The sequence below is a fragment of the Salmo trutta genome, chromosome 3, assembly GCF_901001165.1.
Source record: "Salmo trutta chromosome 3, fSalTru1.1, whole genome shotgun sequence".
NCBI classification, from domain to species: Eukaryota; Metazoa; Chordata; class Actinopteri; order Salmoniformes; family Salmonidae; genus Salmo; species Salmo trutta.
The window spans coordinates 53,887,302-53,900,871 of record NC_042959.1 but is presented as its reverse complement, the minus strand read 5'-3'; the positions used below and the strand labels follow the sequence as shown (position 1 = coordinate 53,900,871).

The 13,570-nt window shown below is 42.5% G+C and overlaps 1 protein-coding gene across 2 annotated transcripts; it reads left to right on the top strand.

Moving 5' to 3' along the window:
* The first annotated feature begins 634 nt into the window (after positions 1–634).
* Positions 635–11,788, top strand: LOC115178799 (ammonium transporter Rh type B). 2 transcript variants are annotated; one of them, XM_029740135.1, is made up of 11 exons: positions 635–821; positions 5,719–5,905; positions 6,072–6,222; positions 6,429–6,576; positions 6,852–7,018; positions 8,521–8,658; positions 9,408–9,541; positions 9,692–9,813; positions 10,005–10,078; positions 10,554–10,631; positions 10,686–11,788. In XM_029740135.1, exons 1-10 carry the CDS (start codon positions 635–637, stop codon positions 10,629–10,631), a joined length of 1,386 nt encoding a protein of 461 aa, XP_029595995.1. In that variant the 3' UTR covers positions 10,686–11,788. The 2 variants fall into 2 exon arrangements, with proteins under 2 accessions (XP_029595995.1, XP_029595987.1); XM_029740127.1 differs by having other exon boundaries at positions 10,554–11,788.
* The last annotated feature ends 1,782 nt before the right edge of the window (positions 11,789–13,570 follow it).

The window sequence follows — 13,570 nt, the reverse complement described above, 5'->3', positions numbered from 1 at the left end:
AAACTATTCTGATCCCAAGATATTTTTTATTTATTTTACTTTTTGTCTGACTTTGAGGAGTCAATGGCATAACGGAGAGACACAGCAATATGTTAGATCCTATGCATGTATGTGCATGCCTGACTGTCTGCATGCATCTGTTTGTGTTTTTTAATTCACTGTGGGCCTTGAACCATCAACCTAATGTTTTACCGTAGATAATGTATCATTTCAATATAAATGGTAACCCCATGAAAATAGTTTTTAATGGGTAATTTTCCTTCTCTATGTATCTAGAGGAGTAGCTGATCCTTTTAAGGAGTCCTACCTCATTCCAGACCACCTTAACAGCAGCAATAGTGAAGGGGAGGAGCTGAGGTTTTCTTGCAGCCTATGATTGGAGGCATACAGAAAGGTGGTGGGCATGAACATTTGCAACCAAAACGCACTAATTAAGTCAGACCAACTCATGTGTCAGCTTGAGTCCTCACTCCCTGCTCTGCCACTCTCCCATTGCATCACTGCAGCCACCAGTGCTTGTGAGTGTTAGTGTATGTTGCTGTGTTCCCCGCTCTGGAGCTGAGTTGAACTTTTAACCATTCACCCCTAAGGCCGTAGTGCAGAGCCAGGAGAACACCCAGGTAACCCCACAGCCATGGCGAATTCGGCGACTAACTTGCGGCTGAAGCTGCCCATCGCCTGCATCATCCTGGAGGTGATCATCATCATCCTCTTCGGCGCTCTGGTGCAGTACGATGATGAGACAGACGCCAAGCTCTGGCACAAGGAAATCGCCAATGGCTCTTCCAACTACGACAACGACTTTTACTACCGCTACCCCAGTGAGTGACCGCAGCGAGAGGGGTAGGGTTGGGGTAACGAGACAGGTGGGGTAGTAGACATCCCCAACCACTGATACAGGGTCAGATACGTTTTCATCCTTTTTAATGGTTAAGGTTATGATTAGGTAGTATGGTGATCTGACCCTAAATCTGTGGATAAAGGTAGCTATTACCTTGTGCGGGTGGAGAGGATGGGGGATGTGGAGTCCATCTATAGAAATGAAATGATTGTTCTTTTCCTTCTTTGTTATGGTTTGTCTATGTGTCTGAGACTTGCATGGTAGCAGAAGCAGATATGTTTGTTGTTTAGGCGAGTGTCTTGTGTCATTCATGCCATACTGTACATGTATGTCAAGACAATGAACATGACAGAAAAGTTGTCTGAAGCTCAAACGAATCTGACGACTAAATCGGAAATAATTTATTTTCCTTCTCTGTTATGCCACATGTCTTGCTCCAGCGCTGTGTTTGGATATTGCGTTCCCACCTAGGGAGTCTACCCCATCTGGCTTTCTTTGTGATGTTACGTACTTACAATATGGTTGTGTGGAGGAGATGGGGAGGTGGGTGGGGATGGTCATGGGATATTGAGGTGAGCTGTTTGTAAGGGTCTGTAGAGGGGCAAAGCAACTCTGTTTTATGTTTGATCTGTGCTCAATGCTGTAGATTAGCATTCCCACTCCGAGATCCTTTGATATATAGGGCAGACTGGGGTAAGATGAGCCAAAGGGATAAGTTGAGCCACCCTTGTTTCTAGGAAACCATAAAATTAAAATGACAAAATATTTAGGAAGAGGTCATGGATTATGTGAAGGAATAAACCACATGGAAAAGTCATAAGCAAGTTAGGTCCAAAAACCAGATTTTCACCAAGTCAAATGAATTTATTGTGTTAGAGGTTTCATGATGCTTGTATCTTAACCAAAGAAGATACTTTTAATATGATACATCATTTGGGAGGGTGGGGGTCTATAAGCTTCAATATGAGGTCCTAAACCTAGCATGAAAGTGCATCCTTGTAGCTGTGTGGGCTAATATAGTCAAAATGTTTGTCCTTTGGTAAGTTGAGGAAATGGCCATGGGGTAAGTTGGGCCAATGGTTGAGCCTATTGCAAGTTGAGTAAACAGAGCCTGGCCTGGCCTATGTTAAAAGTGTTTGTTAGGGGTTAAGCCTGTGTTAAAAGATGCTTAAAATTATTCAAATACAAAAAAGCGTTTGTGTTTAAATTTGTTTGGGAAATAAAGATAGACATGGTTTTAAAAAGGTTGTGGTAATATTTCATTCAGTACAGAAATTTGAAGGTGGCTTAACTAAAGAATACTATATTTCCCTTGACGGAGTAATGCTGAATGTAAAAAATGTATCAACTTACCCCACTCTCCCCTACAACCCCTGAGCTCCTCAGTGTTCAATGTGAGTTTTCCCTCCTTTGCTTTGACATTTGGCTGCAAGCAGCAAAGCAACAAATGGTTAATTTGTTTCCTAATTAGAGGAGGGTTTGGTTGCCAAATGTTTTTGGGTGAACTTATTTTACTTTCTGTGACAGTGCACTCTAGTTCACTGATGCACCAAATAGATCATTCTCATTGTCGGTTTTATACTTGATATGCTCCGTTTTGCTTTGTGTTGTGGTGTACAATATACATCAACAGTCAACACAGTACATATTGGAGACATACGGATACCTGAAAACTTGACAATGTGCAATCTGTCTGCGGTCCTCTGAAAATAACTGGAAACTAGAAGCTCTTTGTCAAGTGGGAGGAGAGGGAGAGTTAAGTTCTCCAATGCCAATATGGAAACAAATCCGGCATGGGGAGAGATTTCTGTCCTTTGATTTAACCGTTTGTTTCTCAGATCTTTCTGTCAATGTTTTTTTGATTAGCGTCAAACCCCTCTAACTCATAGGCTACTTTGAACAGCAAGAGGGAAGGAAATTTGGTCTCTGAATAGGTTATAGCATGTCTGTTGTAGTGGGTGTCCAATCAGTCACCATGGGCAAAGGTTTACTTTTCCTCCTCTGAACGCTGCTGTTCCACCTTAACAGATCAGTAAAGAAATGCAAAGGAAGACTGATGGGGGGAGGTGGTGGAGGTATTGGGCGTGTCCAATTCTTAGCCTTGTTGAAAGTTCCTGTGTGCAACTAGTCCTACCTGTCACCACACCTTGAGGCTTTCCCTATACTGTCCCTATACTGTGTCGTGCAGGTGGATGGGTGCAGGTAAGCCCCATAGTAGAAAGAGTATGAGAATGTCTGATATACAGACATGGGAATGTGTAGGAGGAATTTTCACATTCACTCCATCACTGTCTAATTAGTGAACGGCCAGGGGGATAGGGGCTTCTGCGTGAGAAAGGGGCACCGGGGGGAGGAGCGTGAGGGGGAAAAAGTTGAGTGAAAGATGGGGAACAGAAGGTGGGAGGGTGAAAAGGAGAGAAAGGGTTAGGAGGGAGAGAGCGATTGTTTTCAGAGAGAAGGAGAAGTTTGCTTTGGCAGTCTGATTTGTGTTTATTGTCATGCCAGCAAGGCTTGTCATATGGATGACTGATGTACACAGAAAGAGAGTTAGGGAGAGCGAGAAAGCAAGAGAAAAAGACAGTGTGGCACAAAAAGGTAATTAAGGGACCAAGGTGAGATATGAGCCACTTTGGCTGGTAGCATGGTTTCCAGTTTTCCGTTGTTAAGGCTGGGGAGTCATAGCCTGGTCAATCACACTGACCACTGTGGTCAGTGTGGCTGACCAGGCTACGGGAGTCATGGGAAACTTTGGGAGTTTAATTACATGAATCTCTGAGAGTTAGATCATGTCCGTTTGACTTTGAATTCAATGAATCTTTTGAGCTTTCAAACAATTGAGCACATGCAGATTGGACCTTCTACACACTCGCACACCCCCCAGGTGAAGCTGCTGATGCATGTTATGCCAGGCTCACTATTTATGCTCTTGCCTCAAGCTATTGAGTGATTGAGTACACTGATTTTGACAAAGTAGAAACCTGTTCAAGGTTGGGTAAATTTGAAAGAGGAAGCACTAAAGGTCCATTAGAAGTCATTATTTCAGATCTTAAACCTGTCAGCTTCACTGCTGAATGGAAAATCACCTTCAAGAATGGAACACACATACAGTACACACATACAGTACACACGTGCACATCTGACTACTCTCGTTGATCATGTCCTGTTTGGAACTTCAAACGTTTAAGGTGTAGTCAAACAAATTACGAGGGGGGCTCAGCTCCCGATTGAGACATGAGCTCCCCTAAATGCAACAAAAGTCAAACTTTGGGGGGACTCTACTTTAACCATTCTCCTATTTGTTTAAAATACATTTTGTACTGCTAAAATATATTACATTTATACATATTAAAATAAAAGCTTATTCCAGATGAAAGGAACACCCCCAACTCTCTGTCATGGTTTAAACCAGTGATAGTTGGTTCAGGTTCTTTCAACCACATTCATCTTTCTACGTTGCCTGTCTGCCTTGAGCTTTGGCTAGCAAACTTGCAACATGGTATCGACTGGGTCCAACCCTTTAACGAACTTGCAACATTGTTTCAACTGGGCCCTCAATTTCCCCTGCGGATGAGCTCGGGACTGACACAACTGTATTTGCGTCCCCATTTGTCAGCAATACGCATCAATTAATTCAGGCTACAAGAGTGTAGGCTTTATGACAATCACCAAATATCATTAGACGTTTCGGTGTTTTGTAACAGATGTATCTATCCCTTCATCAAATAGCGGGTGCACAGGGCAGTGTTTGGATGATGGAATTCTTTTGGAGTGGATGAGCGTGTGCAGGTAGCCTACTTTTTAAGGTGATTTGTTTGATAAGTGAAAACATTATCACTGGATGTGTTCATGCCACATTAAAAGGTAATACATGTTTACTGTTAAAATACATGCCTTTACTATTAGCCCCATCAAAAGGTTTGTGCACCAATAGGAAGTCCCGCGAATAAAATTGAGACCACCAAATGTCACCGTATAATTCTCCCTCTGCTGCTCTATATTGTCTGGCTGTGTAGGGTGACCTCATTGCTATGAGATAAGAGATTTGCTATGTTATGTCAACATGTAGTAGAAGCCTACCATCTCCCTTAGAATTATGGCTGCTCCACTTGACACATGTCTAGAAAGCAAATGATCTCTTGATTGAAAGATGCAGTCAGAAGTAAGAGAACTGTAAGGTAGTCATTAGGTTAAAACTGGTCTGTATGTTGGCTCATGAGCGCAGGTAATATATTACCTGTAGGTCTTTAACAATAAATGTCAATGTGTGCAATTTTTTTTGTCATTTATTTACTTACTCACTGGTGTTGCCCGTGTGTGTGCATGTTACATTTTCTCACCGCTCTGTAGGTGTCCTTCTCGGGGGCGGTACAGGGTATTTGGGCCAACCTGCCAATGGGGAGTTGGGCAGTGGAAATATCCTCCATGCCAATGATCAGTTGCCAGGCAACGACCAAGACATATTGTCCCTACTCCCCAGTGCCATGTGGATGAATACGACCAGTGGGCAGAGGGAGGTGTAGTAGGCTGGGTTAACAAGGCCAGATAGCAGGCTGAATGGAGCTATGAGGCACAGGGTAACTTCTCTGTGTCCTTCTATGTAGGCCAACTGAGGTTCCCAAAATCCCCTGTCTCACTCAATTTAAATCACAAAATGTTGACAAAAAGGGATTGTTGGTGTTTCGTGGAGAAGTCACCAGAAATCACCAACTTTGAAATATACTGCTATACTACTGTCATAAGACACAGTCTTTCTCACCAAACCATAAGAAGGGGATTGTTAGTGTGTTTACGAGACTGACCACACAGGCAGTTGAATAGTGACAATGTGCATCCAACACAATAAAATAATCTGTAATGTGTTCTCTTCCTTTGTTCAGGCTTTCAGGATGTGCACGTGATGATCTTCATTGGCTTTGGTTTCCTCATGACGTTCCTGCAACGTTACGGATTTAGCAGTGTGGGCTTCAACTTCCTCATCGCGGCCTTCGCTCTGCAGTGGGCCACTCTCATGCAGGGCTTCGTCCACGGCATGCACGGGGGCAAGATCCACGTCGGGATAGAGAGGTAGAGCGTATGCACACACTAACCTACATTTCATTACTAAAATAAACACAACACACCAGCAGATACATGTGATGTGTATACATGGCATATCATACAGGTGAAAGTGTATACTGTAGTGTATCCCATAATAAACCCTATCATTAAGAGTTGTTTGTCCCTCCTGCAGTATGATCAACGCTGACTTCTGCACAGGCTCAGTGCTCATCTCGTTTGGGGCGGTCCTGGGGAAGACCAGTCCAGTCCAGCTGCTGGTCATGTCTGTGATTGAAGTCACCCTGTTCGCAGTCAATGAGTTCATAGTGCTTTCTGTTCTGGGGGTGAGTGTGTGTGTGTGTGTTTAGGTGTACCATTAAATATACAATTCATGTCTTCCTGTATATGTCTGTATACAAACCTACAGTAAAACTGCTTTTTTACGTACTATTATGCCTACTCTCCTATTAGGCTTTCTCATCACTCTTGAATAATGTACTTTAAGACTAAACTTTTTACACCACTTAAATTAGATAATTTCCACCTTTAGGCCAAGGATGCTGGTGGCTCCATGACCATTCACACCTTTGGAGCTTACTTTGGCCTGATGGTGGCTCGTGTTCTCTACCGCCCCAACCTGGACAAGAGCAAACACAAGAACTGCTCTGTCTACCACTCTGACCTCTTCGCAATGATTGGTAAGAATACCTCCTGCTCATCGTAAGCAGGAAGCCTGTACATTAGATACAAATAGCCACCATCAACAAGTCGGACAACTTAATAAGCTTCATTTTCTGAAGAAGCCAATTATGTTTTGACTGTACATACAATGCATGCCAATGTATGGGAATCTGTGTCATAATTAAAGGTACATCCACCTCCCCAGGAAAAAAACCTTACCTGTAAGCTTGCTAAACTAAAGGACTATATTACATACCGGTATGCTAATACTTATTTTTCCCTGCCTGCTCAGGCACCATCTACCTGTGGATGTTCTGGCCAAGCTTCAACTCTGCTGTGACGGCCCACGGAGACGACCAGCACCGCACGGCTATGAACACCTACTATTCCCTGGCTGCCTGCACCCTGGCCACCTACGGCCTGTCTGCCGTTGTGGCTCATGATGGCAAGCTCGATATGGTGAGGGGGCTAGTACAGTGTGGGGACTTAAGGAAAAGCAGGTCCCTAAAAGTAGTATAGGGCTAGACAGGTGATGCATACTTGGGGAGACATAGTAGGGAGAAGTAGGATTCTACAGGGACTATGCAGTGGAAATGAGGGGCTTAAAGTGGTTTTCCCAGATCATTTCAAGTGGGAGCTAGGGACTAGACATGGTGTGTTTGTTGTCAATACAATCTGGTTCAACTGTATTTTGCATCATAGGCCTACTAGCTATACTGTAACCCTATTAGATGTTATACATGTAAGTAAATATTTGGAATGAATCATGACTCCTTTGGGATGAAATCCTTATTGGCCAACTCTGAATCATCATGCAGTATGTTTGCATATACAGACAGGTTTTTCAACTCTTGTCAACAGATGTAGTCAGGCGTGCTTGCTGAAAGCAAAACACAACTCTAAATTTCTTACGTACTTACATTATTATCCTTATTATTATATTTATTCCCCTCGCTCTAGCGCTTAAATGATTTAAGCTATTAGCATGAAACCAACTTCCAAATGTGCGGACTGCACCAACTTAGATTGCTTGAAAAATGTTTTGATAGCATTTAACTCACCAACAGTAACTCTTGAACCGTTCAAGCTAGACACCAAACCAACTTTCACATGTTCAGGCTATCCTACCAATCAATCAATCTTTTCATCTACCCACCTTTTCAACTAGAACCAGTCACTACCATCACTACCACTTCTGTAACTTATTTTAAAAACAACATTTTCTTCAGTAAATATACTTCTCTAGTTTAGATTTGATTTATCTATTCTAAACTATCAAACTATGAATCCTCAAACTTTCTCACAAGATACGATTTAAGATTGGAAACCATCCCAAAAAATGCATGCTGAAGCATCACACCATAGTTATCTACCTTTAGATTATACAGTCTTGTGAGCCAGACAATATATCTAGTTGCTATGTCCCTTGAGGACATGGCTGTCATCTGCATCTCGTTCTGAAATCAAGACGGTACATTCCTGTCTAGATGGCAATCAATCTGAAGTTGTCTTTTCTATACAATGGAGGGAGTGTAGGAGTCAGTGGACATACCACATGACCTGGTGATGGTAGTACGGCTCTAATCAGCTCAGATTATCTCATCGTTGGTGAAAGGTTAGTGTGTCCGCAGCATATCATCAAATCTGTCTGCAATCTAACAAGCGTTTCGCTACACCCGCAATAGCATCTGCTAAATATGTGCATGTGACCAATACAATTTGATTTGAACTCTACACACTCGCACACCCCCCACTTTGCATGATGGCGATAGCAAATTGTCACACAATGTTCCGTTGGTTGGGATTTTTTATTATTCAAATATTACATCATTCATTCTACCTTCTCGTTCCTTGACGTTGGTACCGTGCGAAATTTGAATTAAAATAAACGTATGATTGGACTCTGACAATCAATCATTTTGAACACCATTTAAAAAACTTTGTCTCTCTCCTCTCTTTAGGTGCACATCCAGAACGCTGCCCTTGCCGGTGGGGTTGCTGTGGGAACTGCTGGTGAAATGATGCTCACTCCTTTTGGTTCCATGATTGTGGGCTTCCTGGCTGGAACCATCTCTGTGCTGGGCTTCAAGTTCCTCTCGGTAAGGCCAACCTGCCATTGGTAAGACAGGATATAGGACAGAAGTGTATGGAAATTAAAATGTATTATCCTCCTGAGACCCAGCAATAAAACATATCTGTAATTAAAAATAAATGATATTACATAAGTGTTTGGAATGAAAAAAAAATTTACTGAAAAAGAAAACAATTAACAAATATAGGTTTATTTATTTTCTATTGTATGTGCACTGTAGTGGACTTAATACATCAGTTGATAGTAAATATGAACAATTTAACATTACATTAAATGAGTACAGGTAGGTAAAAAAACTACAGAGGACATCATTAAGCTCTTATTTGAAAAATGAGTGCACTGCTCTGAAAACTCACCAAACTATTCCTGAGATATTTACTTACTAAAAGCAATTGAGTATCAAACTCACAAAAAAAATGTATTACACACACTTACCTTTCCATAAAATGTGCTAATTGTGTTGGCAGCCATTTTGACAAACCTGGAAGAGATAGTCATCCAGGTCACACTCCCACATGAGATATAATTGAAAAGCCCAGAATGTCCTCTCAAGGGGTCTCAGTAGGATATGACCGTTAACGATGCCAACAGAAGAAGAGTATCTATTTACAACATAAACAGTCATGTTGAGAAACACATCCACTTATGTGTATATGGCACCTTTTGAAGGACATAAGGGTGCTAGGGTACATAGACATAACAGACACAAACACCCGCACTCATGGCACTGGCAACTTTCCACCCCTGTCCTCTCAGCCTATCCTGGAAGAGAAGCTGAAGATACAGGACACGTGTGGCGTCCACAACCTGCACGGCATGCCTGGAGTCCTGGGAGCCATCGTTGGAGCAGTTACTGCTGCTCTGGCAACCAAGGACGTCTATGGAGATGGGTTAGTCTGCCTTTTTTTTGACAAGTTGGGAAAGTGTGCCCTCTCCTGCTTTTATGGTGAAGCTCCCCCTTTTGCGCAACAGACAGACGCCGTCAAAGCGTGCATTCACACAACAGTTTCATTCAACACTCCCTACTCTCTGTGTTGCAGGATGGCTGATGTGTTCCCTGACATCCATTCTGGTGATGTGGAGGCCTCGTTCCAGGGCGTACGACAGGCCATCTCCCTGGCCGTGACCCTGGGCATCGCCCTCCTGGGCGGTCTTATCACCGGTATGTAGAGGGACTAGCTAGAGAATAGGGGGGATTTAAATATTCCCAGCATGTTGTAAGCACACATAGTCATTGTCTTGACTTGTTTGTTTCACAAATGCATGGTGATATTATAACTATGCTCTTTTGTCCCTGTATATAGGCCTATGCCTTGTGTCTGTGTGTAATTGTATAATGTCCTTGTCTTGTAGGTTTTATTCTGAAGCTGCCAATCTATGGTGCTCCTCCTGACACCATCTGCTTTGAGGATGGCATCTACTGGGAGGTAAGTTTAGCTACTACACCCAGTCAACTACACCCAGTCACTTTGCACGGACGAATGAACACACAGGACTCACAGATTTGTACATAGCGTTTGTGTGAGAATGCAGGGCCATTCAGGCCCATGAAGGGTTAAAGATTGCCAACGACGGCATGCAGTTGGGCCCAATGTTGTGCAATATGATATGTGACCACAAGGTGTCATTCCTGCATTTGGTTACTGAACTCAAATAACCGCTTTTCATCATAAGCAAAGCAGTCACCCTCAGAACACCAGGTGGTGCCATTTCACATGGTCAATGCATGTATAATCAGTAATTGACGATTCTCTTGATTAAAAAAAGATACAGATTCAGGAATGTCTTGAAATTAGCTAGGACATAGGTATACTTGCATTTTTATGACTAGATAAGGTGAAAACAAGGTCTAAATAAATCATCCACTACATATTTTTCTCTTTCCATTTATCTCTCTCTCAGCTGCCTGGTGAGGAGGGCTCACATGAGGAGTTGACCACTGTCAGGACACCGGACGAGGCAGAAAAGCTCAATGCATAAACACACACACACACACACACACACACACACACACACACACACACACACACACACACACACACACACACACACACACACACACACACACACACACACACTTGAGATCCACACATAGCAGATTGTACAACCAGGATGTGGCAGCACATGGTGCTTGTGTATGTCTGCCATTTTTCAATGTGCCAATGACCATTCACTAGTATGGTGGTAGTGTGTGTTCAAATACTCCAGACCATCAGCAGAAGTGCCTTTCACTCTCAGAAGAAAACAGTCTCAAGGTAACCCATAATGTGTTTACACCAGACAGAAGCATGCTATCCTCCAAGCAGCATGGGCCATGGACAGTCCATTGCAATATACCTCCTACCAGCTGCCTTATGTTATGGTCCTAGATGATGCTATGTAGCTACAGTATATGACAGAGCTGTAGACTTGAATCATGGTCGGGGGAAATTTGGATACGACTAGTGAAACCTGTTTGATGATGCAAAAACAATGGATTAAGCTAATTTTAACTGAGTGTTTTTAAGATTTTTTTGGGCTTCTCCGCTCTTCTAAGAGATGTTACATGCACCAATGTTAAGGGAATTACACTTTTAACCATTTTTAATCATCCGATTAATTAACTAAGGGAAAGACAAATTCGCAGTAGGCCTATGCGTTGTAATTTCTATATTAAAACCAAAGAAAATTGTACCTCGCATGTGATTAATGTAGATCGCTGATGTTTTCATGAATAAACAATCACTTTTATAGATGCAAGTCCATCATTAAAAATGTAAAGTATTCCAGACTAAAACTATGCATAGATAGTTAAAGTAGAGTTTTGATGATTGAATATTCTCTCTGGGCTGGGATTCTCCTTTTCTTCTATTTCTATACTATGCAATGTATTGTGTCGATTAGAGTTGCTATTGTACAATTATGTACAGTTGTGTATTGTACATAAATGTTTAGACAACATAAAATGTGATATAATTTAAACGACTAGCTTCACCCCTACAGACAAACCACTAAATCAAACGGATTATTTGCTACAGGGGGCGAAATGGTGCCCAGACTTTGTTACACTGGAGAAAATGTAATTGCTGTGAGTTTAAATGATAATTGAATAATACCTGCACCACATTTTGGCAGAAATAAATCTTTCAAATGTGACATTTATTTTTTTACATGTTATTATTTTATCTTGTTCATTGGACATTTTGAGTAATTTTGTTCCTTTAATCCGTTCCTGAATATTTAATTGAGCCCGTAAATACCTCAGAGTTAATGCCTGGAATCAAAATGTTTTTTTTTCTTCATATACCACATGATTAACACTTTCTGGGATCAAACAGCCTAGGGAAGCAGCTGTCTTCGGCTGCATTTAGACAGGCAGCCATATTCAATTTTAATCAATCAGATCAGCTGAAAAAGAGCTGTTGTGAAAAGATCTAATTCGTCAAAAGACCAACAAGTGGAAAAGAAGATCCGAATTGGGCTGCCTATGTAAACTCAGCCTTTAACATGTGTCTTACATGCCTCGTTAGAAGTGCCCGGAGCCAGTTCATGTTGGGTATGCCAAATAAAAATGCCACTCACATTCACTTTTTTTTCTTCACATTTTCAAACAGTACATTTATATTTTCCAAATGGGCTATACATTTGGGGTTTTTTTCTCGCCTAAGTAGCCTCCTTTCACTGCCAAAATTAAAATTAATCCATCTAGTGTTCAGCGAAATAACAACACAATGTCAAATACAGGTAGCCTAGTAAAATAATTAACATCCAATCACATTAACTGTTACTCTCGTGGGAATTCCACCAACGGTCCGTATGTAGCCAAACATAGCTGCTGCTCATGTTGGTATCTGTACTGATTGCGCAAAGGCCATGAATGGGAGACATAGTGGAGTGGTAACGCGCATCCAAGCAGCTGCTCCTGACAATTGGGTACACTGCAGCATCCACCGAGAGGCTCTTACTGCCAAGGGAATGTTTTGGACATTACAGTGAAAATGGTTAACTTTGTTAAAGCAAGGCCCCTGAACTATCGTGTATTTCCTGCACTATGCAATGATATGGGCAGCGACCATGTAACGCTTTTACAACATACAGAAGTGCGCTGGTTATCAAGGGGCAAAGTATTGACATGTTTTTTTGAATTGAGAGACAAGCTTGAAGTTTTCTTTACTGACCATAATTTTCACTTGTCTGACTGCTTGCATGATGATGAGTTTCTCATACGACTGGCCTATCTGGGTGATGTTTTTTCTCGCCTGAATGATCTGAATCTAGGATTACAAGGACTCTCTGCAACTGTATTCAACCAAGGCACCTGCAAGTTCCCGGACATTTCTGGGGGGAATGGCCCTAGCCCTCACCCTCCGATCCAACAGGTCCCAGACATGCTCAATGGGATTGAGATCCGGGCTCTTCGCAGGCCATGGCAGAACACTGACATTCCTGTCTTGCAGGAAATCACGCACAGAACGACCAGTATGGCTGGTGGCATTGTCATGCTGGAAGGTCATGTCAGGATGAGCCTGCAGGAAGGGTACTACATGAGGGATAAGGATGTCTTCCCTGTAAGGCACAGCGTTGAGATTGCCTGCAATGACGACAAGCTCAGTCCGATGATGCTGTGACACACCGCCCCAGATCATGACGGACCCTCCACCTCGAAATTGATCCCGCTCCAGAGTACAGGCCTCGGTGTAATGCTCATTCCTTCGACGATAAACGCGAATCCGACCATCACCCCTGGTGAGACAAAACAGCTAATCGTCAGTGAAGAACACTTTTTGCCAGCCCTGTCTGGTCCAGCGACAGTGGGTTTGTGCCCATAAGCGACGTTGTTACCGGTGATGTCTGGTGAGGACCTGCCTTACAACAAGCCTACAAGCCCTCAGTCCAGCCTCTCTCAGCCTATTGCGGACAGTCTGAGCACTGATGGAGGG